Source organism: Leuresthes tenuis, unplaced genomic scaffold (genome assembly GCF_036924035.1).
Source record: "Leuresthes tenuis unplaced genomic scaffold, fLeuTen1.0.hap1 SCAF_16, whole genome shotgun sequence".
Lineage (NCBI taxonomy): Eukaryota > Metazoa > Chordata > Actinopteri > Atheriniformes > Atherinopsidae > Leuresthes > Leuresthes tenuis.
In genome coordinates this window covers 29,693,406-29,718,548 of record NW_027325370.1, presented here as the reverse complement: position 1 = coordinate 29,718,548, position 25,143 = coordinate 29,693,406, and the positions used below count along the sequence as shown (strand labels likewise).

Genomic DNA, 25,143 nt, shown 5'->3' with positions numbered 1-25,143 from the left:
CTGAAAGAACTGCTGGAAACCTACAGCTTTGCAGACAAACTGTTGTTTTTTTATTGTATAAAGAGATAAATGGGAGCACGGGGCATGTGCTAGGTGGAAATGTAAACACCGACTTCCTGTGAACATCCTAAAGTACACAAAAAGCTGCATTCAGAAATATTTATGGTCGTCATTATTTCTGGTTGGCTGGGATTCACCACCTTTATTGCTCCCATACCTGCAATTTTCAGTTACTGTAATCAGCAAAATGCAATGTACAAGAAGGTAAATATTCTTGAAAAACATACAGTACAAATGTTAAAGTAATTCATAAGTATTTTATTACATAAAGAAAATTTCTATCACAAAGTTATCACTTAACATTTAGCAATAAATATGAACACGATAGTAAATGGAGACTATGGGTTACTATAAAAAGAAAAACATTAGATAATGTGAAACTGAACAAGAAGATCACAAACACACGCATACAAAGAAAAAAAATGAATGGATACGCCCGCCATGACAAAGTCCCATATTAGGCTGGAGCAAAGTTTTGAGTGTTATAAATTAATTCTGCTTAGTCCATCTTCACAGACATGAATTCAAAGTTTCTGTGCTTTCTTGTCTTGTCAGGAGTCTAAATGACAAACAGAGCATGAAGCAAAAGAGTGTCATTTCAAATGTCAGTTCTACTCTGTTTTGTTGCCTTTGTTACAATCTGATCCAGTAAAGAGGCAACATTTGGGGCGGCTGAAGCTCCAAACATGCCGGCAGTGAGCGAAAGTGTCCTCATGTTCACTTTGGACAGCCACTATACCTCCTCTTCTCTTCCCTTCTCATTAATTTCTCCCTACAATTCTCTGCCTCTCCTCAGTCTCTGACAGATTTTAAGATGGGCCGCCACCTCCCTGGGCATCTTGGCTTGTGGAGCCCTCTGGCTCAGGGGCCGGAGAGGCCCCTGGGTCTCCTTCTGCAGATAAAAAAAACAAAAAAAAATACACAAAACATTGTTTATAGTCAAGCCCAAGAGAGGAGGGACATTCTAAACAACATGGAATAAATCTGCTTTCAGAACAAATATGAATCCTGAGGAAGGAAGTACAACTTCCTGAAGCAACACAGCGTCAGTATGATATGAGAGCATTTCAGAATTTGACACTTCTCACCGGGCCAGGACTGATTTCTATTCATGAGAAACTTATCTTTGACTAAAAGGGAAGTCAGCAAGAACAATGATGCAACACACGATTGCCAGGATGGACAGATCTGCAGTCAATTAAAGACATGTTCCTCCAAATAAATAAAAAAAACAACACTTGCACTGTCTGTACTATTGATATTTTGGCGCATGTAGGTCCAGAGTCAGTTCCTCAACAGCAGCCATTTATTATGAAATATAATCACGTGAAAAAGAAAATACACCCTCTGTCATTTCTAAGATTTTATGCATCAGGACATAAGAATGACATGACATCACACTTTAAAGCAATTATTGCGGCTCCTAATTTATGGAAGGTTTAGAAGACCATTTTGGAGCAAGTTGGAATCCATCTTACAATACTGAGAAAGATTATTAACAAGTGGAAATTATTCAAGACAGATGGCAATCATTCTAGGAGTGGATGTAAGCTAGGCCCTGACTCCCCCTGCGGTGAGTCAGGGCGGCTCAATATCGCAATATGTGATATTATTACACCATCTTTTTTTAAAAACCTATCTTTCTAGCAAATTCATTTGTTAATTACTAAATTACAAAACTCGTTGCAATATTTCCTGTGAAACATGGCGCTTACACATTTAAAAAACTCCAAGCTGTCGGCTGGCACCGCTGCTCCGTGATTCTGTGAGGCAGGAGGCAGCGGCGTTTCAATAGCTGGATGGTAGCTTGCTACGTGAGCCCTTAAATTCGTTGCGTTTGCTCGTTTTACTTGAACCATTTCACCGCAGATTTTACAGATTGCCTCATTAAAATTGGCTGGTTCCCCCTTTTCATTTGAAATGCTCCCAAAAGACCGAAGTAACATTTGGTTTTGATACCAAGATCAGGTCACATGCGGTGATGCGGTGGCCCTGGGCAGCTCGCGGTGGGCCTCTTAATTGGATTATGATTACAATGAATTGAATTCCAATTGGCTTGAATTGGACTATATTACTTAAGTGCCTTGAGATGACAATTGTTGTAATCTGGCGCTATATAAATAAAATTGAATTGAATTTAATTGAATTAATATCGCGATATTTCATTTTTGCGGTTACCGCGACAGCCCTAATGTAAGCCCGCCTTGAGGAAAGACTATGCAGTGTTCAGAGAACCTGCAAAATATCTGGGTTACATCTCAGACTCCACAAGTCCTAGTTACCATGTTAAATATTAAAGCTCATTATGGAACAATTAGAAAAAGTCTCGCAAACACCTCAAAGCAACAGTCAAACACTGCGGTGGAGCAATGATGATCTGGGTGTGTTTTGCAGCCACAGGGCCTGGGCACCTTAAACTCACTGAGTAAATCGTGAACTCCTTTGTATAAACAAGTATTCCAAAGTCAATTGTGAAACCATCTGTCTGACAGATTTTACAACAATTTTACAGAACAGAATGGCTAAAAGAGAAGTGTTGGTTAGTCAAAGTCCAGACCCGAGTAATGTTTTAGCAGGACCCTAAGATGGTAAATGGACTGTAATATTGAGCTTTTCTAATCTAGTTAACCGCTCAAAGCGTTTTTATACCACAAGCTGCATTCACCCATTCCAACACACTCATACAGCACATTTAGGTTATACAATTTTACAAGCTACACAGTGCTTTTTCGCTATCGAACACATTCACACACACTGATGGTTGCATCGGCAGGCAACGTGGGCTTCGGTGTCACTTTGACATGTGGTCAGAATCGAACCACGACTTTCCAATGCATCAAAATCAATTAACTGGAACAACATTGTAAAGAAATCTGGACAAATTTGCTCAACAAAAATGTGAGACCAAAAACATCATAGAGACAATTGATTACTTCAAGGTATTGTTCTGGTGACTCGTGGCGAGTCCTTGGTTTGTGAACACTGCTTCTGCATTTTAGCTTTGTTTTTGATAAAGATCTAGTGACATGGTGTATTATGTCAAGTGTTGTTCATCTAAGGCTGTATTTATCTAATCTTAGGAGCTGGTGGGAATAAAGCATTTATTTAGGATTTTCCAATAAAAGAAACTTTAGAATTTACAACCAAGTGTACACCTGTTCTTGTATGGATTTGGGACGAATTAAGGGCCCGTGTATAGCTGTACATAGCACCAGAAACAGACCAGCAGTTAAACCGTGTCTCAGCGGATGGGAATTTTCAAGTTATTTCACGTTCATGCACAAGTTAATTTCCTTTTAAAAGAGCATTTTGCAAGATTACTTCATGCACAAAGAAATGTTTTGTTTTTCTCTCTGCAGGACACATTTGGCTCTGTAATGTTGCTTTACTGACCTGGAGCCTTCAGATCCATCTCTGCCAGGTCTTTGGTGAGTTCACTCGTGCTTGCTGCTACCTTCCCCTCCTCCCCTGTGATGTCAGACACTGCGTTCCTGCGGCCTGTGCGATCACAGTTGATGAAGTCCGAGTATGACGTCCCCACGTCCATCATCTGTCCATGACCAGCGCTCTCATTACACCTGTGAAAGGGAGGAGAAAATGTTAGGAGAACGCGGAGATTTTGCAGCAAACGAACCCCCCTCATCAGCTGTCCTCTTAATGATCGTGGGAAGACGGTGCACTTTATCTTGTGCCTTTCTACTTAAGGAGAATTTAGAAGGCACACAATAATACCAGCTTGAGACAATGTTGAGTTATTGAAAAAGGTCACAGAGAATCACTAGTGGAAGTGAGAGGAAACAGCTGTGATCAAATCAATAAGAAGAATGAAGGCGTTGATAACTTTCCATTTCAGCACAGGGATTAATGACACCACTGACATCTGTCCTAATTAAGTCAGAGAAAGGAGCTCTCAATTGAATGGTCATACCCATCTAAAAGAGTCCATTTATCTGTCCAAAGGGTACTTGCATGGCGTTTAAAGAAGAGGAGGACTGGATAGAGCACTGATCAACATGGAAAACCAGTGTAAAAGAGCTTGAACAACAATCAGGCGGGGCTTGAAAGAGGCCCAGAAAAAACAGTCCCTCTTAGCTCTCTTCTGTTTCCTGTTCTCAGGCCATATTTAACTAGGTCATGGATGCTGCCAAGCACTAAAACACTTGCTAATTCCTTCGAGAGGAGAGGACAAAAAAAAATAAAATATTGCTCCAGAAAAGATTTAAAAAGTAGTAACAGAGAAAGTCTGTCCCTCCGATGAAAAGAAATGTATAAGATGTCATTACAGTTTCTCTCCTTTATTCTCTGACCCCCCTCCCCCTATAGCTTTGCACAGATATCCTCATTGTTGACTAGCTACAGACTTCCTTTTTATCAAAGCATGCCAGCCATGGCACAACAGCTGAGCAGCTAAGCTATGAATGCTTAAGAAACATGAGAGGGACACAAACAAAAGAATGAGAGGAATAAAAATGAGCTGGCAGACACGATAACACGCTGACCCAGGAACAATCTGATCCCCCACAATTTCATTCATATTTTTTTCCAAAAGGTCCCATTTATTGTTTCCTCTCTCATATGTACAGTATGTCATGCAGGGTCATTCCCTAAGAGGTCAGCAGCTGCTGCAGACGCAGGCGATGCTGTTTCGGAATGGCAGCCCGTCGGTCCCTGTAAATAAAAGTGGTACCTCCAAAATATCACAGAGTTTCGGATGGTTGGCATTTCCCTTCATGCTCCTAATCCCACACAAGAGCCGGTTTGTGCTTCCAAATGCAGATAGAGGTGTAATCCACCAATAGACCGTCTCCTTGAGAAAGGTCCAGTGCCTCACAGGTTCATAGTCAGTTACCCAAACCACCGAAGCTTTCACTAATTACCAAAAACTTCCTGACCAATGCTGAAATTTTCCATTTAAATGATCTGTCTTTGTTTTACACACAGTCATTTGCACAAGTCTGGAACCACAATTTTTCTTTCTATTCAGTTTCCAAAGAGCCAGACTTTTGTGTGATCTTTTAGCTGCCTTTAGCAAAACTTCTCCAGGCTTTCAAAAGGTCTTACTTATTATTTACTAAATAACTAAAATAACTGCACCTGACTCAAGGAGTGAACCAGTGTTGTGTCTACACACAACAGTCACTCACCAAAGACCCCATGTTAAAACGTGGTACTTTGTTACCAACAGCCTTTCACAGCACCAAATTCATAATATAAATGCCAAACATGACAATCTGACAGACATAACAGTAAAGGGTGTCCAGAATGTCGCTTTACAATTAAAAAAAACATATCGATCACAAAGGCAATCGATGAGATATCTTAATCATATTTGTTCTACGTAATGTAAGGTTTTTAATCACATTACATTTATGCATTTTAGGTATCCTGTTGATGAAACTGTTAAATGAACCCCTAAAAAAATGTGTGTCATGGTTTATTGAAACAAAATCTGATATGCAGACTCAGCAAAACTACAGAACTAAGTATGGAAGAGATCCACCATCACGTCTGTTGATTCGTGCATGGCACAAGAAATTCATGGAGACAGGGACGATGTTGGGTAAAGGGGGCGACCAAGAACAAAGGGATGGCCCGATTCCTGGACTTCTTTCTATGGGGTTATGTTAGAGATATCGTGTATTGAACAAAGATGGTGGACATCATTGATCTAAAGCAAAATGGTAAATGGACTTGTACTTGTATAGCGCTTTTCTAGTCTAACTGACCACTCAAAGCGCGTCACTACTACCACTCACAATCCACGTCTTAAGAAAGTCTTAAGATATAACTACGTGCTTTCTAAGCATTCACACACATTCATACCCCCAATGATACACTGGGGGAGCAACGTGGGGTTCAGTGTCTTGCCCAAGGACGCTTCGACATGTATCCTGGGGAAGCCAGAGTCGAACCACCGACCTTCTGATTGGTGGGCGACTGCTCTTCCTCCTGAGTTACAGCCGCCCCCCAAAAGATCACTGATGCCATTGCCACATTGATAAGGCTATGCTACAGCGAACATGGCAAGAAATCCAGTACCAATTTGATGTGCTTTGTGCAACTAATGGTGCCCATATAGAGGTGTATTAAATTAGTTTAAAAAAACTTCAATATCTATTAATTTTGTAACAATTTCCACATATTTGTCAGTTCATTTGCTTTTGTAATACATTTTTTAAAACACCTTGTATTTTTGGACCAACAAGGTGATTTCTAAACCGCTATTAACTAAAAACTTAGCACACATCAGCACGGTATGCAGCATGTCCTTAGAAAAAAAAAAGAAAAAAAAAAAGAGTAAATTAGTCAGGTGGAGGACAAAAGAAGAAGTGGTAGAACTAAAAAATGATCTGCAGTGGATGAAGTTTCTCAGGAATATTAAAAAGAAAAAGAAAAAAGGGGAGGGGGCGCATTTCCTGTCAAGCAATTTTGAATAAAGGCCACTACTTCCAAAAAAAACAAAAACAAAGAGCACTTCTATCAAGTTTTTATATATATATATATATATATATATATATATATATATATATATATAAATAAAGGAATGTCAGCTCTCTTTTTTCATCCTCTGAAATGAGCTTTCTTTTGTTTTGTAGGTTGTATACAAAATAAGAAGAATTTCTGCTTTTATGCACGGTCTAAAACTAATCTGCATGCACAGGTGTGGAAATGGAATGCTGACCTGAGATAAACACCTAACAAATCCTGAAGTACTGCAATACAATACAAAGTTATTGCAGGTCATATCATCATTGAAATTATCAGCCATGATATAGTACATTGCACATTTTCCTAAAGTGCTGCCCAGTTCTTAAACTCCATTTAAGTCACTACTTATATGTGATATATATGGTATAATAGGAGAATTATTCTGAATCACTTTCTTGTCAACACTGGAGCTCTGCACAAAGCCTCTCAAGCTGTTTAATCCCGTCTGAATATCAGAGGAGAGAATATCAATATGGGATTTTCTTCCCCACAGTAACTAGGAGACAGATTTGTGGTGCCCTGGACCTATGTGCCTATTCTGAGAGTATGTTCTCTTTTCAGGGCAGTTTTAGAAAGAATAAAAAGTTTTTCATACCGGAGAGGGTGCTGCTGGGTCTTCACAGTTGAGTGTTTAAACCCCCCGAAAAAAAAAAGAAAAGAAAACAAGAACAGCACATATGTTGACAAAAAGGCTACAGCATTAGATGAAGAGACACCTCAATGTAGAGACTTCCTCTTGCTGATTCAATCCAACACAGGCCCCTTTGGTAGCAATTAAAGGAGAGTGAGACTCACTAAACTCACACTTAGATAATCTCACAGAATAAGTATTTTTTTTTGAGTGAAAACAAATTTAAACTATTGCTGGGAAAAGGACCATCACTGACTGACAACACAGAGCAGGCTATAATGTCCAGCAGTTGGTTAATCTTTGCACATGAGGGAGTGAGTGCTATGAGTTTGAATGCATTAGTTTCGAGTAAATGTGCCTGCTCCATCATCTTGCATTTAATTAAAAATAAAATAATAATAATAAATTCTCAAAATATCTCAACATTAATTTAGTATGTGCCTCCTGTTTTAAGGAAGATAAGAAACCGTGTCTCCACTGCACCACTGAAACCTCTGTGTGCATTCTTATGTTCGCCCATTTCATCTCCACTGGCTCAGTTGTTATGTGGATTATGGGAGTCCCATCTAATTGCCATTTGTTTGTTTAATTAGTCGGCTTGCCTGCACATGTGAATCAAATCCTGCCGTGAGATCATTACCGGGTTTCCATGGAGGGATGCTGGTGATGGTGTTCTGCCTTCTGCTCTCTGGCACATGTTTACACTCTTCCTGTCTGCTCCCAGCTGTGCTAGGATCACTTTAATGGAAGTGCATTTAGGATATATACAAAGCTAACCGCCATGACAAACTTCCAGCAGGAGGAGGCTGCTGATGCTGTTGTTGTTCACCTGCCATGATTTGTATAATGTAAATAGATATACAAAAAAAGAAAAAGTGTAAAGGATACCAATGCAAAGGAAGAAATCAGCCTTAAATAGCGAGTGAAACAAAATAATGGTCAAGAAAAATTAATTTGGCAAACAGTTGCTGTAACAACGGATATTGTTTAAGTTTTTTTTTTTTTAATTAGCAAACAAATTGCAACAAATTAGCCAACTTTTTGTTTTATAGATAACTAAATTACTGACCTCACCTTTCTATTTTTTTTCTCGTCAGTATATTCATGCTCTTATAAAAGATATATTGTACAGAATGTCTGTGATGAACTGCCAACCTGTCGCCCTACCCCACCCATTGCTTTTTAAAGTGCATGTTTAATCATTTGTCATTAAATGAAAAATCTGTGCAAGTATGCAGAGGAAAACTATACAGCCACACCTGGAAACAGCACCACAACACAAATGTCACAGGTGTGTTTCCTCACTGAAGACAATAACAATCCTTAATGGGAAATCGCTGCAGCTCTGGCCATGAGCTGAACTCTACTTGGCCTCTGTTTTGTTCCTCCCTCTCTTTCTGGCTCTGCACTGCCTGTGCAGCATTCTATTGAGGGAAGTCTCTGGATGACGTTTTAACATGAACATTGACCACACTGGGTGAGGTGACATGTAACATGAGAGGCTCTGGAATGGCGACATCAGGAACTAAAACCCTCGAGATGACTGTGGATAAGAGTCAGTGTGGCTTCTTCCATGGCACCCATTGGAGGCAAGCTCACTTTTGTCCCACTGGAGCCTTTAAAGTCTGATTTGTGTGTAATAAACTCATTATCTGCAGAAGCCTACACAAAGACTGGCTTCTTTAAAGATTTTAAATATCCATTAAAGCCACCCAGCCAGCTGATTTCAGGTCAGTCATAATTTTGCAGCAAATCTTGATAAGGCAGAGACTCTCCATGTGAATGGAGGGCAAACTTTCCAGTGGCACTTTGTTTGATTTATGAGTGCTAAAGAGTGTCATTTTCTTTCAAGGAAAAATAAGCATTTGCTAGTTTCAGGTGGTAAATGAAAGCTTTCTATGCTTTCATTTACTTAGCGCCTTTGGATTGTGAACGGTTGGCTCGACAGGACACACCATTGGCCAGGACACACCATTGAACAAGCAAATAAAAAGCAGAAAATAATAATTAACTGCGCTCTGTGTGGCTTACATTCAAAACCCAAAGATTATCAGTTACGATGCAATCCCAATGTTCAAAAAGAAAGGTTTCTGTTTCTATGAAAAATAAATCAGTAGTACAAAAAGCTTACTCAATAACTCTAGGTCATTCCAGCTGTTGTTGTTAAACAATGCATTTGTAGACGAAGGTTATCTTCCTTACCAAAGCCGTGAGACCTGCCTCTTCCGCTCTCAGGTGCTTGCAATTCATTCCCCCTGCAGTGTGTTAAGAGAAAGAGCACCACAACACTAGTCAGCTCTCTGCCCTCCTGCTTGCTGCCTCTCAACCCCCCACAAAAGTGGCGTGGCCACTGTCGATTCACATGATGTCAGCAGCTGCTTGGTCAACAGCGAGCCCACTTCAGACACAAGGGAGCTATATTTCCTCATTGGGATTAGCATTGTTGTTCCTCTTAGGTCTTCCTCTTATAAATAAATAAAAGCCCTGACCATTCAACTCTGGTTTGCATATTTGCCCCATATCCTTCCTCTCATTATGGGATCTGGGCTGGGTGTTGAGGATCTAATTTCCCCTGGTGATGTGAATATCGCAACTTGGCATACAGCTAGTCTTTGCACTTCAGCAGTTGGCCATTTCCACAGATACTGTGAAAACTTTCTGGGAAGCCGGGTAGACACTCTCTCTGCAACTTAAAAGAGGCTTTCAGTGCATCTCTTTCTCTCTCTGGCACTTTAGAGTCTCTGGATTACTGTTAATTCACAGCAGGAGGCTCCATCTACTCTGTCAGACATACAGAATTATCAACAATAACACTGGAAACTCAATTTAATGTTCAATCCTCTTCTCACTGTGCACTGATACTCAGAGTGATCTGTTATTCCTGTATAATTGCCATCCTAAACTAGTGCACAGGGTTCCTATGCCTGAAAGCATTATGAATCAGCTGCGGAAGAGGAGATAAGAAGCCTGACAAACACCATTAGCATCAGCTGCTGTGGAAAAGTCTCGAGTGAACTGATGAATAAAACAAAAGGAGCATGGTTGCTTCTTCAGAAAGCTAGAGCCAAATCAAAAATCAGTCTAGCTTGGACAAGCAAGCATTCAGAGGAGCAGCATACAGTATACGAGTGCCTTTGCTCCAAAATGGGAAAATTATGCTCACTCCCACTATGACTCATCAATAAAGCCACAGATTACTTCCTCATTCTTTGTCACAAAACTTCAGAAGCTGAAGTCAGTTCATTTATGTCATTCCAACATGAAAAAAAAAAGTGTGGGAGTGTTGAACCAGTTGTCACAATAGTCTCAGATTCATTTTGTATCAATCCAGCAGTTATTTTTGTAAATATGCAGCAGCTGTGGCTCAGGAAGTAGAAGTGTCCTTGGGAAAGGTACTGAACTCCACACTGTTCCGGGTTGGAATGTATAATTAAAAAAAAAAAAAAAAAAAAAGTGGCTGGCTTGAACATGGCTTTTACTGTAAAGTGGTGGTCAACAGGACAATAATATATACTGTATATATGTATATGTATATGTATATGTCAATTTAATGCCATTAAGGTCACTAAAGATTAAAAGACAGCCTCACACTTTGCTTTTATTCCTGACCAGTCAGAGCAGATTGGGCTTTTCGGGAGGAGTCTTAAATAGACCAGAGGTAGGGCAAAAAGGAAACAGAACTATTAACTTTGCAATTCTCCAAATGCGAGTCAAATTACTCCAAAATGTATACGTTCAGTTAGATTGAATTGATTGCTTGGACTTTCTGAACATGTTCCTCAGTTTCTGTCCCTGGCTCAGATCTGGAAGTAAAAGAGGATGCCAATTATGACTCATCTCGTTTGTAAAAAAAAAAAAAAAAAACATCATTGCTTGTGAGATGTACAATTCACCACTCAACATGGTACCATGATAAAATCCCAAACCACACTGCCAATGCAGTATATGCGTTCCTGGAGAACAGGGAACACAGTAGAGCTCTATACTGGGACAAGAAGGCAGTTGCGAGTGACCTGAATCCAATTTTCTCGCTCATATGTAACCCATATCTGATTTGCTTTTGACAGTGTGAACAGCACAAGTTGCACTGAATCTGACATTTTCTAATCAGAATCAGGCCACTTTTAAATGTGGTACTGAATCGGATACGCATCTGATTTTTTTTAATGCGACCGCAGTCTAAACAGCCAGGTCACATTTAATGCGACTTTGACGTCATTCTGACCCGCGCCGCACTGTTTTGTAAATTAATGACAAATAAAGTTCATTGAAAAAAATAAAATAAAATGTGCCATTAAAAAAGGATAAAGGATAGGCGGGAGCCACAATAGCGCAAACGGAGCACTTTGCGATGCCAAACAGGTTGTCCAAGGTGAGGAAACCCGCCCCCGTTGCTACCCAGTATAGCCCCACTGCCACTCGCTTTCACCACCACTCCTGGCTCTGAGGCTGCATCCAAATACTTCTCTGTGCGGATGTTGCGGTTATTGCTCCGCATAGAGTCATCATTAACATCTGAATTATCTTCCTCCTTCGTGACGTCACCCGCTCACAGATTTGCCGGCTGCCGCCACACACTATTTTTAGCATGAAGCCATACAGTACTGTAGTACCGGTTGCCGTTGCCATGGTTGCTTCAGTAAACACCATTGTGGCATGGTCTATGGGCGTGATGTTATCAATGATCAACTGTGCATGCGGGTCACTTCAGGAGTGTGAGCTGTTCACACAGCAATCCGTAGACAGGCCACATTTGAAGAGGTAATGTGAACAGCCAAACAAAAAAAAAAAATCTGATTTGAGCAGTAAATCGGAATTGTGCATTAAATTGCACACGAACAGTGGGCCAATTGAGTGGCCAAGTGAGTTGACTCACCTTTCAGCACGGTTATGTGCATGGTTGAGTCTGACATGGTTTAGAGTGAATCATGGACATTCTTGGAAATATGATGGTTGCCTGAAACCTCCCAGTGATGACAACACTTCAGGAAGTTTACCAAATCTTAACTTAAGCTCTCACTCTGACAAACTTCTCAACCACTGCTAACCAACGTTTCTTCAAACATACATCATCAAGTAGTGGGAATGGAAGCCGACACCTACTTGCTTCCCAAAACGCAAGCCTGACTGAAAAAAAGAAAAAGAAAGGTAAAAGTTACAGTTCCTGGGGGAAGAAAATGTAACTCATATATCATGGTATTTGCTGCTTGTTCACTAAAAGTAGGCAAACCTTTTTCACAGAAAAACTACTTAGTAACCAAAAAAAGTACACAGACACTCGATGTTGTTAATCTACTAAATCCCTCATCTGTTAAACAGATGGCAGGATTGCACAATAGAGAACTCTGAAGAGACAGATGATACTTCCACGACAGAAAACAGCCTCTTTTGTTAGAACAGCTCACTTAGCAGAAGCTGGGTCAATCAATACTAGCTTGAGCCAGAGCATCATAATACCGCTAAGCTTTCACAAGATACAGAACCACAGGATCACACAAACATTCCAGTATCAAATGCTCATCTTTGGAGGCAAGTTCAGGCGTTGTTACTAGAGATATTAAATGCAACACTGTGTCCTGTTTAACTTGTGTGTGTGTGTTCCACATAGGCTGTGATCATTCAAGGTGTCACTGGCAGTGGAGAGAAGTGGTAAGACATATTAGACAGTCTGTTGTAGCACCATACCAGACCTCAGGCTATAGGGGATCCCCCTGTTTGTATGTTTGCATGTGTGTGTGTGTGTGTGTGTGTGTGTGTTGGGGAGTCGTTGTGGTCTCAATTTTGAATCCAGTTGAGCCCCCTGCTTCTGACTCAGCTGTGAATGAGTGGTTGATGAGAATCCGTCACACCCATCCTTCACACACACACACACACACACACGCACTCCTCACATTTCTATTTAAAAATGATGCATCAACTGTGCATTAATACTCATTCAGGAGTCTTCAGTGTTGCTACAAAAACAAATGTGTCAAGAGAGACAGATTTTAGAATGACTGAGTATCACAAACAGACAGCACTCACTTCTCTCAGAATGAAGCAAGTAGTAGAGATAAATGCCCTTTGAGTCAGATCTCTCTCAAAATTACTCTTTTGTTTTATATAATCAACTTATGACTGTGTAAAGCTGCTCTTCAGGTTATTGAATGTTAGGGAAATGTCGTGGTTGTAACTCAATATCAAAGTCAAAAATATGTACGGAGAGCACTTGGGGGGGGGGGGGGGGGAGTGCAAACATTTCAAAGATATTGTAATAAAAAAGTATGTTTTACATGCAATGCCTTTAAAAAGTATATTGCCTGGCATTTTTCCTCTTTTGTTACCGTAAAACCAGGAATTGTGCAGGGTTTGTATTATTTAAAGTGTAAAAGTCTAAAAAGTTAAGGCCACCATTATCAAAAGAGTTCATTATTACTGATGTTTTAATATAGTGTTTTTTGTTCCTCCATATAAAGTTTAACAACATCTTGTCAATATCTTTTGAGACCTTTTTATTAACATCGAGAGATAGAGCAGCATGTAAGACGGGATATTCGCATCAAAATATTCTTTAAAAGGGGAACTACGGTATTTTTAAACCTCAACCTTATTTCTGCCATGAAATACGTTCATCTACTCACCGATAACAGTTTGGTAAAAGTCGGCGTCCTTCGGAAGCTATTTAGAAAACTCGAGAACCATATAACAGAGTGAACGGGGCAAAAACGATGCAGCCTCTAAATAAGGCATTATCTGTCTTTATTTCACCAATACTTTAAGAAGAATGAATGAACAAACACGTGCTATTGCTCTGTTAGCACATAGCTGCTGTTATGTGCCTTGCAGCTATAGGAGAGCTAACGGAGGGAGTTCTACACACACCTCTACTGGGACCACTTCACCGACACGCATGGCTGCAGCACAGCTCATTCATGGAGCATGCATCTTTACACACAGAAAAAATGTCAAGACGACCTATTCAAAGCCCAGCCCAGTCAACTTATCTGCCCCCATATCAGCCTGCTGTAGCCGACAGAGACAGTGGAACACGTCTGAGATGCATCAACAGGGAAATTTAAACGGAACATAATCCCAATCGGGGGGTAATTAAAACACTATTTTGTAATCCAATCATTCCGACTCAATTTTTTACAACACTCTCAGGGCTGTGCATCACAGCATATTAAGAGTCTAACAGACAGTGTTTTAAAAGTTTAGCTGTATCTTTACAGCCAGTTCTTGGCTATATCCAAGTGGCCAGCAACAACATGACAATCCTTGCTAATGCAAGAAAGAACATTTAATAAGCTATAAGTTTTAGATTTTTCAGAAAAGAAAACAAAATTTTTATTTGAAGCATTTTCACTTTTTAATGCAGATTAATTTTCCAAATCAGTTCTCTTGTTTCGACTCCAGTTAGTACTCATTTTGACATTTATCGAGTTTGCTTTCCATCTCCGTAGCACTGATGTGTGCTGGAAATCTGCTGTGCTGGTCTGATTTTCCTCACGCTGCCCATTCCATCTATTCTAACTCTACACCAAGGTTGTCCATTTCTATTTTCGTAAACACATTTAACAACATAAGACCTCTGCAGGAAGCAAGTTGTTAGTTAGCCAGTGTTGTTCTCTTATTCCCCCTGGCTATCTGCGCACACGCTGAAGGCTGAACAAGAACCAAGGAGGAAGAAGATGAGAAAGGATGTGGGTGCTTGAGAGGAGAGGGTAGCAGAAGTATAGAAACAAAATGAGACAGAGATATTGAGTGGGAGGATGGAAAAAGGTCGAAAAAGCACATAAAGACAGGAAAAGGATGGAAAAAAATAAGGATGAGAGCTGCAGAGAAGGAATGCATGCATGTTTATTGTGCTTGCTAAATATAGGAATAATCCCTCACAGGCTCTTATGTTTTCATTACATTTGAGTATTTGATAAACAAAATTCCTTCCCCATGTCTATGGTCCAGTGCACAGAAAATTAGCCAATATGTAACAGCTCTACCATCTATGCAGCAGCTGTTAGTATAGAGGGATTTCACCTGCTGACATACTGACACTCAACAGAAACTGCAGTCACTTGAAGAAAATGAGCCGATTCTCTCATTTGTGCCGATTGCCACGTGTGTGAGATTTTTGTTATTTCACTCCGCTACATCATCACATTTTTTCTCCCGCAAGTCTAGGAGGACATGGCCATCATGTGATTCCGTATAGTTGGTTGACAAGGATATGAAGCATGGATGCGACTCTCCCCCGTTAGCAAAGGAGAACAAAAAAACAGAGGCAACCAGTGTACTTTCCTCTAGATCTGATAAGAAAAGCAAAATCCATGATCAAGACAAACAGCTTGAGATGTTCTGAAGTGCAGGACACCAAACCTACTGCGATACTAAAACAATCCAATCATTCAAAGCCTTTCATGAAATGTCTGTCTACACAGTTTAAACTAACAATATATTTTGTTGATATGATTAATCCATGTCAATTTTTGTCCATTTCCCCCCTAATTTTCAAACGAAACTAGTTAAGGATTGAAAACTCTTGTGACAAGCTGCCCTGACAATATGTTGTAGGCTGCCAAGTACAACATTTCTTTGTACATCTCTGTGGCATCTCTTAAGGCCCCCTAAAGCACCACGTGAGTCGGGGGTGTGTAAATAAATTTTGACTTGACTATCTAGTGTGCAATGTAGCCGATACAGACACTTAATAACAACAGTGTGAGTTTAGTTTATTCACTCAAAACCAATGAAGATATTAATATTTCAAAAGTTTATTGTCCTTTTAAGGAGTCAAACATCCAGGATTAGGATTTAATCTTAAGAATGCTTTGTTTCTAAGAAGGCTGCACACTGTGTAAAGTCTTAATCTGACTGGAATAAAACTGACATTTCTCACTGAAATGCAGTACAGGAAATAGTAAATGGACTGTACTTACAGGACGTTCAGAAAGTAGTCAGACCCCCTTCACTTTTTCCCCCTTTTGCTATGTTGCAGCCTAATGCTACAATTTTAGAATTTTTTGCAAAAAAAAAAAAATTCTGTTTTCACCATGTCATTATGAAGTGTAGATTAATGTGATAAAAATTATTTAAACGATTGGAGCATCAGGCTGCAATAAAACTAAAAAGGGAAAAGAATGAAGGGGTCCGAATTCTTTCTGAATGTACTGTATATGGAGTTTTTTTTAGTCTAGTTGACCACTCATAGCGCTTTTACACTACAAGCCACATTCACCCATTCACACACACCTTAGTCTATAAACGTTACGGGCTACTTTGTGCTTTTTTTTCTCCATCACATACATTCATACACCAATGAAACAGCCATCCAGTATAACTACAAAGGAGCATAAATAATAATAAGTTTGAGTAATCAGGCCTCCTAATACTTTATTTCTACATTGATTCAGATCTCATTAAGTGTTTAGTGATACATCAATAAACTGTGGCAAATATAGAGCTTACTTACTTAGCAATTAACCCGCCATTCGATGAACTAGGCTGCTCTCTAATAGCAGAATGGAAAGTGGGACACTGTATACTTCCTATCATCGTCCAGTGCATTTTAACCACTGTCATTATTTCTTTTGTAGTTCCTGTAAGTGGTCTCCCATCATTACTAATAACTTCCCTACTGTGATTTGGATGAAAACCTTTAAAAAAAAAAAAAAAGATAAATTAATAAAACATTAAAAAGCAAACTGAACCAAAAAAATGAACAATTAAATCAAACAAAAGCATAAAGTAGATCATGAAACTGATTCCCTGTCAAACAATTGAGATCACACTGTTCTCTCTTCCCTGAAGGACTGCTCTGTCACGTTGCTTTAACAGTTCAGCGACTACATCCCATTATTCTCAAACGGAGATTTAAATGTGCCATTTAAGATAATTAAAAATCCTCGTTGTTCTTCATGAACAGAGATTCTCATCAAATCATATTTTGCTGAACAGCAAGGCCAAAACAGGACACATTCACTTTACTTCCAAACCAGTTCACATGGATGAGAATCCATTTATATATTGATGCTTGATTAAAAAAAAAAAACTCTCAAACACATTTAAAATTGTATGTATTCATTGCCTATAATTAATTAAGTCCTTGGTGATGCTCTGGGTTAAACAAAAAAAAGAGCCTCCACTCATTAAATCATCTGGCTTAACAAGGAAAAATATGTGTTGCCACTTTGTAGCACAAGCCTGAAAAGCAATGTCATTCACCAGGAACAGGACATAAATTAATCATTTTACTGTCTATCCATTTCTAACGGCCACAGACCATGTAAAGCGTAGCAGACACCTGGCACAAAACACCATTTACGGTGCAGTCTGAGAAGAAATGAAAACCAAACATTTAAGTGATACTCCACCCAAATCTATCTCTGACACATGCAATCCCTCCTGGCATGATAATATGGATTTTGACCCGTTGCAGAGAGCAGGCGCTGTGGTCAGTGTGGTTACTGTACTGTATGTTTTAGTTGAAAAAATACACACATCCAAACTGCCCAGTGTGCTCAGCGAGTGTCCAACACTGGCATTTTGGTCCACATATAGGAAAGCATGTTGCACCCCTGGAAGGAGAAGCCCGTGTTTATGTGTGGTTGCAGTTTCACCGACTGAAACAACCTCCTCCTGCTCCTCCACCATTCACAGCTGGTTTGTCCCGTTTCTAAAGAATGGGAGCTGCTCTCTGAAGTAATAAGCTACCCTTTGACCACATGGGAGAAAGTCATTTATGAAAGCAAAACAAGAAATATCTTGGAGTACTTGCATTTCTTAAAAAAAATATATATTCATATATGCAATTTATATTTCTAAGAAAACAATGTATGAAGTGACAGACACTTAGGTGATGAGCCCTCCCACACACATCTGTAGCACTTATAAGCTTTTTAGAGCTCTTACTCAGCTGTCCAACTATTATTTTACAGTTATGCCTCATTTTAAGTGCTCTTGTGACACGATTTTAAGCAGCTCCAGCCATTTCCAGAAAAACATCTCCTCAAACCCACTGTACACTACATGCCCAAAGACCTGTCAGACAGTTGGACACTGGCTGGTGGACATTGGGAACATTTAGCAGCTACACTATGAGAAATTTCCCTCAGGAGGCGATGGATACCAAATTTTAAAAGTCTGAAGTGTGAACATTGGACTCAGATTTCTGACTATAAATGCTGCTTGGTAAAAATAGAGGTGGGTGACCAGTCACCATCACGGACACTCTAAATTTGGCATGTGATGTGCTTTTTGGAAAAGTCATACAGACTGGGTCACTGTGATGCAAGTATTCTTATAGAAAGTTCAGTTGCTGCTAACCAGATACCCCCATTCCAACCTGTCTTGCGGTTCCATATCTGCAGGTTGCTGCTGTAGTGCTGCTTGAAGTTGGTCATCCGTCCCTCCTGCAGTGAATGGACTCCTAACTTACAGTACCGCTGGAATAGAGCTGGTGTTGGCAGTCATCGTTTTGCTCTGTGACATCCTCCACAAGCTTGAGGGCGATGGTGCTACTTAAAAGTTATCTCTGTCAAATAACAAGCACAACTGAATATCAAATCTTGGCCTTTGTGAAGGGTGCTGCGACCATTTTTCCATTTATTTGGCTGATGGACTGATGGGTTCGATCAGCGATTTTGCTGAGCTCACAGAGGAAAAACACACAACAGAGATGAATGTTCCGTTTCTGGTGAAACAGTTGACCGCCATTACCAGCTCCAGTGTGAGACTGGAAATGTGGGAGTTCATGCATGCAGATGCAGCTGAAGCTGAATGGTAACAGTGGACTCCCAACTCATTTGTACACACAGGATACCGTGGTGCACAAGTATAGCTGCACTGGTGGTGTTCAAAGTTCAGCCTTTAAAATGACATGCTTTGTGTCATTATTTCCACCAAATGTGTAGGAAATGCAGCGATTCAGTTCAAGGATCATGCTTGTGAATCAAAAGTATGGCAATGTGATCTTTGGGGAAGATCCTTCATCCCCACTGACAGCTTTAGTGATGATGACATGTGAATGTTGTTCCCACACATGTAGTCCTTGGGGGAACAAAAATATTTTTCTTTAAAAGCAAAAAGAACAAAAAACAAACTTGTCAAAGAACACCAGAAGAGATTTCATGTGTGGTCATTATATACACTGTGGCTTTTCATTTTTAGGCCACAAATCATCATCTAGAGTCTTTCCATCAACATGATCAAACATTTTGAATGTCAGTAATTTGATTCATCGTGCTGTTGACAACAAGGACAGAAATTTCCATCACAAGCACCCTGGTCGTAACCATATATTAGATTAATGGTAGTTTCTGTGTGTGAAATTAATCAATCAAATCAGGTAGAACTAATTCAGATTCTAAAAAATAAAATGTACAAGTTACAAAGGAAGACAGGAGGTTTGTTTTTGTAATGCTTTTGGTATTTTTATGCTATACAGCAGGCTGATTTTTTCCATCTGTCACATGACAGAGAAGGCCAGGGTGATGGCACTGATTTTCTCCTTATAAGGAGATCAGAGAGCTGAAACAGAAATGCTTACAGAGCTATGCAAAAGGCAAAGCAGACATTTGAGGGAAGTCAAGACAGTTGAACTGACGAATCCCTGTCCACAAAAATATTTACTCATCAAAATTACAACAGACCCCGACCAGTGAGTGTGCTGGTGTCCTTAAAACGCTGCTTCATAATAATGGACTCACATACAGGCTGACCTTTTCTTATCCCTGGCAGAGTATCTGGAATATGATCAATTGTTAAAGTACAATCTACAAGGTCTTTGAACTAATTTCAAGCATGGATTGCTATATTTAGCTAAAGCATGTCATGTTCTATCCTTAAAGCAGAAAAAAAAGACCCTGAATGTGGCTGCTTTAGATTCCCATTTAAGGACAGAATTCTCCAACGATGAATGACATAATCTATTCACCCTAGGGCACACTGAGGAAACTGACTTAACCTTCAGTCAGAGTCAGACCACACTGGAAAACAGACAAAGCTGCGAGCAGGAAGACAATCTGATGACTGCTCGTGAAGGAACAACTGACAGCAAAAACCACAGATTAAACTGCCCACCTTGCTGTATGCAGCCTCAATACAATGATGTTATTGTTGGCAGCCTTCAGCAAAAGCAAATATGAATTGTGTTCACTGACGGAGTTAGAAGAAGAGAATAGTTGGTAAGAGTGCTGGTCATGCATCACTGCGGATAATCATAACTGCCCTAGTATGACCCGATTACTCACGATCTAACCGCTTCCTGAAAAAGCAGCGTCACAGATTAGAAGATGCATAATGCACAAAGGGCTCCAAGGATAAGCCTTCATAGCTGCCAAATCATCAGCATGTGTAATCTTGTTGGGAAATGGTCAGCTTTTTCTTCTGTCTTCCTCGTTTTGAGCTGGCAAATATGATTGAAGCGCAGGAGAGAAGGCTCTTCAGGGTTCTGTCCAAAGTCAGCAGGGCACGTGTTCCTCTGTAGTATAAGGGTCTGTTCCGGCTGCTCTCCAGCCCCCCTTTGGCCATTTTTGACAGATAACAGGCCATGTTTGGTAAGCTGGTACAAAGAGCTCTTTCAAAGAAAGCTACATCTGACATCAAATAGAACAGACTGTGCAGAATTTAATCTTAAATTCATCAGGTGGCCTAATCCCTTGTTATGTGATCTTTCTGCAAAGAGGGAGATAACATTGTCCAGTAAATATACTCATTTACCCAAGAATGACGCTGCAAAACATGCTGAAGAACAGTAGTTTTGCATAAACTACAACTACAGTTTTCAGAATCACCGGTCCACCTTAAAAGTGTGAGGATGTTCTTGGTCTTATCTGACAGTAAATTGGAGATCTTCATGCTTTAGACTGTTAATCCACAAAAACGAGATTTCTTCTCAAGGTCCTTGAATTGTACAGACGGTACAGAAGTTTCAGCTCTCCGTATTAACAGTTTTGCTTCTTTATGGTCCATTTCTTTTTTTTTTTTTTTTAAATCATGGACCTAGAGACAGTTTCCCTGTTTTTCCAAAAAAATCTTAAAAAATAACACTGACCTGCAACACTTAACGTGAGCCTCAAAGTGCAAAAGATGTATACATCACATTAGGGCTTTCACAACCTCAGGTTTTCACTGCAATCATCATGGGCAAGGAAATGCACAATGATGTTATCACAATAGCTATAGAATCTTTAGTTAAACTATAATAAATGCATGTTTTGTTTAGCAAATTAATTCCACTCAAAATATGAAGTCAAGTATGACTCTACTCCAGTATATAAAGGAGAATAATACTTAATGGAGAGTGAGAAGGCAAACCAGTGAACTACAAACAGAAGATAGAGTCCTAATAATCAGTCCACTGTTGACAGAAACAATATAATTTATGTGGAACACATATTGGAGTCCCCTGCCATGAAGTAGGCCACTTTTTTCTCATTTTGATGTGAACCAAATGCCCATGTCAACTTTTCTTATCTTGTTCATTGTTTCACAAAGGACCGACTTAATTCCTGGCTCCCTCTCGTTTTTTTTGGTGTTACCCAACATGTAATCAGAGGACAGAAAAAAGGAGCAATCCAACACCACAACATTTTGACTTTTCCCTTACAGGGCTGATACTACATGGTGACGTGGAAACCCTGCAGCGTGCTGATTGGTCTGACAGAATCATCACATGTAGGTGTAAACAACTCTTTACAGGAGCCGGCACACAGCAACACACTTTCTTCCTCCACAAAGTCCTTTGAAAGTCAATCTACCGCAGATATCACATTTACACACACACACACAGAGTGAGGGAATCCTGTCTGTCATTAAAAACTAAGCATGATTGAGCCATGACAAGTCGAACTGGAACCTATAATGGAAAAACGTCATCGGACTTCAACGTGACACCCGTTTATGGGATAGCAAACCAAAAATCACTCTCTCATCGGTTGTGTAATCCACAGGATGATGGCTGAAAATGTGATTGACCAGATTAGGAGTATTGTCCCAGTGAGCTAAATGTTGAACCTTCCACTTTTTACAAATCCAATAAACTCCCACACGGCTAAAATTTCTTTAGGTGTGGGCAGAGCATCTCCCCTCATCTCCTCCAACTGGATAATATATGGCAGCACTTGCACACACACAAGCTTGTGACTGTAGGCTCACTTTATTTGCCTAATTTCAGCCACCTTGTCTCCTCACTCCTCCTGCCTTTGACCTCGAAATTTACCACAGCCAAACAATTTGATGACCTCTGCATTCTAAAAAATTATCTGGAGAAGAGAAGATCGAGGAGTCGGAGCTACAAATGCTTTTTAATCCTCCACCATGAACAGAATCAAATATCTACTTTGTTACAAATAGATTTAATGCTCATGTGACAGAAATAATGTTAAAAAGCGACATGCTGCAACAAAAGGTGATACAGCTGTGTTATATTTAACTAACATGAGTTTGAGAGTCTCCTTCTGCTAAATGCCCGTCACCTGAACTCCTGTCTCCTTGAGTCTGTCCTCCACTCCTCTGCTCACATCTCTGGAGGGAGGAACTAAGACATGAGGAGAGAAGCGCGGGGAGGAATCAAGTTTGTGCAATTTGGGAAATGGGATAAGGGGAGTGACTAACAAATGTTCAGGTCGGCATTTGCTGTTTAATCTTCTCTTGTTCCCTCACATTAGGATGCAATACCACCTCCCAGTATGTTGGAGTGTGAACCAAATGCAGCTGGGTTATTTACATTTTCATCATGTGCCTACAATTAATAGCTTTTGTTTTTTCATATTAGGGTTACAACAGCACATATTTTCACTCTTTCAGTTTACTTAAGCTTTGTCTTCCCGTTGGACAACAGTGCAAAACTGTATTATTTCAACTTTATCACAATGGCTTGGACATATTTAAATAGAACGATGTGCATGTAACAAAGGGAATTTTTTTCTATGTCAGTCAGCCATTTGACATTGAAGCAAACCAGCACAGGCAGGCAGAAAGCCAGTGTTTATTGTCGCCAGTTCATGCCCAGTAACGCTGGCGCTTGCCCAGCAACACACATGCAAAGTGGGGGTCCCAGCCAGGCTGCTCCCCACCAGCACACTGCTGTTGTGCCTGAGTCAAAGCAGCGTCTCCATCCAGCCCTGAGCGGTTTGTTTCTCCTCTAACAACATGCACCATGAAAGGCCTGGCATGCTTTCCGATTCATTCAGCAGAAACATTTCTGCATTCAGCTGCTGCATCACTGCTCACTGTCATGCTATTTTAGTGAGTTATGAAATACTTAAGAAGCCAAGTTGATTTTTGTTTGTGTGTGTGTGTGTGTGTGGGGGGGGGGGGGGGGGGGGGGGTGCGCTGATGGAGGAGAATAAGCGTAGTTGGAGTGAGAGGAGACGAGGCAACTCAGGCAGTTATTAGCTACACTGAATGCTGCAGCTAAGATGTGGGAGGGCCAAGTATGCCAGCCCTTTAAACTGAATCTATACAACGCACACAAGCTGATCAAGTAGCGCGAATGTCTGACAGAAAAATTATCCAAATATCGTCCATATCGCAAACCAAGGAGAAGCAGGCGTTCATTCAAGGCACGAAGGTGCAATGTTCGTCAAGTGGACCGCGAAGAAAGATGTCTTGTCTTATGTTATGTTAAACGCTGGGCTGACTGGGAAAATGCCTTACTAAAATAAATAAAGTGGAAGCACTCGCTTCGTGACTCTGCAGCTCCCTGCGGCTGGTCACTTCAAACGTAAACTGCCCGACCATTTTATGAGCGTAAACCTACCCCTTCCCCCCAGAAAATCTATTTCAGCAGCCGACATTTCCATAATATCGACAAACCAAAACAGCACCACTAACCTTGGTCGGGTCGCCTGCTGTTATCCACTTGTTACAATAGACATTTAACACCATGGATCTCCAGTTAAGTTTCCTGGCAGTCGGACAAAACTGCAGCACGCCGAACTGGACCGAAACTGAAGCAGGTTCGGTGTGAGTCAAAGAAAGGACCTCTGATAGGTAAACCGGAGACAAAAGCCTGGCCGTACTTCTTGAGGTACCGTCGGCCAACAACGGGGAAAGGTTGCGTCTTGAAACAGCTGTTTTCCAAAATGGAGTTTGTCGTGTCTGAGCCAATACGAGCGAGCCTGAGGGGGCTCCCGCTCCTCCTGTGGGCTGGAGCCGGATCCACGCTGCTCTCCGAAGATGAAATGCGCACAGGGGGTGATCCTTTGTTAGCTTTCATGTCACTGCGGCTTTATTTCAAGCTCGCATCAAACCGCCAGACAACCAGTGCGATGGGATGCACACATAGGGAGGCCACCATATATTTGTTTGTCAAACTTTTCATGCTACAAATGGAGAAATTATGATTTAGCCTATCTGCTTTATGGCCCACCACTTTATTCACACACATAAGTGAATAAGCCCTACGAAAGATATGTATTTTTTTATGTATGTATATATATATTTCACAGAAATTCTGACGCTCAGCTTTTGTTAACAAAGTGGGTTCTTAATAACTTAAATACTTAATAACAATCACTCTGGTGGATGGTGGTGATTATAATAGGTAATTATATGAGTTTTAGTAGGGCGATCATATTGTTGTGGGTATTGACTGCAAAATGTAAAAGACAAACTCCAGAAATGTATGAAGTGCTCTAACACTCTTAGAGTTAGGGTTTGTTAGGTTAGGGTTTCCCATTGTCCCTTTTAATTGTCACTGTATTTAGGTATTTATACAAACAAAAGCGGCAATATAAATATATGGATAGACTTCTGTTGTTCGCTGGTTCGATATTTAATGTAACACATTTTTCCAGGATTGTTACAATTTCCTCTAACCATCTGGACGAAAAAGACCCTTATACAAGGTATAAGATAAATAAAGATACCTTTGTACAAGGTATAAGGTATTTTCTTATTATTTCCTATTTAGAAATTAGTTTTCTTTTTGCTTTAGGATATGTTGGAGACTTAGTTTTCTTGTTCCAGTGTTCTCATGAAAT

General features: G+C 40.2%; 2 protein-coding genes across 3 annotated transcripts in view; both read right to left on the bottom strand.

Moving 5' to 3' along the window:
* The window catches only part of ttpal (tocopherol (alpha) transfer protein-like), a 204,872-nt gene that overhangs the window by 169,051 nt on the left and 10,678 nt on the right, over positions 1-25,143 (bottom strand). The gene's annotated exons all lie outside the window — the stretch shown is intronic.
* Positions 173-24,314, bottom strand: pkig (protein kinase (cAMP-dependent, catalytic) inhibitor gamma). 2 transcript variants are annotated; one of them, XM_072366332.1, is made up of 3 exons: positions 23,993-24,314; positions 3,454-3,638; positions 173-952 (listed from the first exon to the last, which is right to left on the bottom strand). In XM_072366332.1, the coding sequence occupies exons 2-3, from the start codon at positions 3,608-3,610 to the stop codon at positions 870-872; spliced, it is 240 nt and encodes a 79-aa protein (XP_072222433.1). In that variant the 5' UTR covers positions 3,611-3,638; positions 23,993-24,314; the 3' UTR covers positions 173-869. The 2 variants fall into 2 exon arrangements, with proteins under 2 accessions (XP_072222433.1, XP_072222434.1); XM_072366333.1 differs by lacking the exon at positions 23,993-24,314 and adding an exon at positions 9,383-9,575.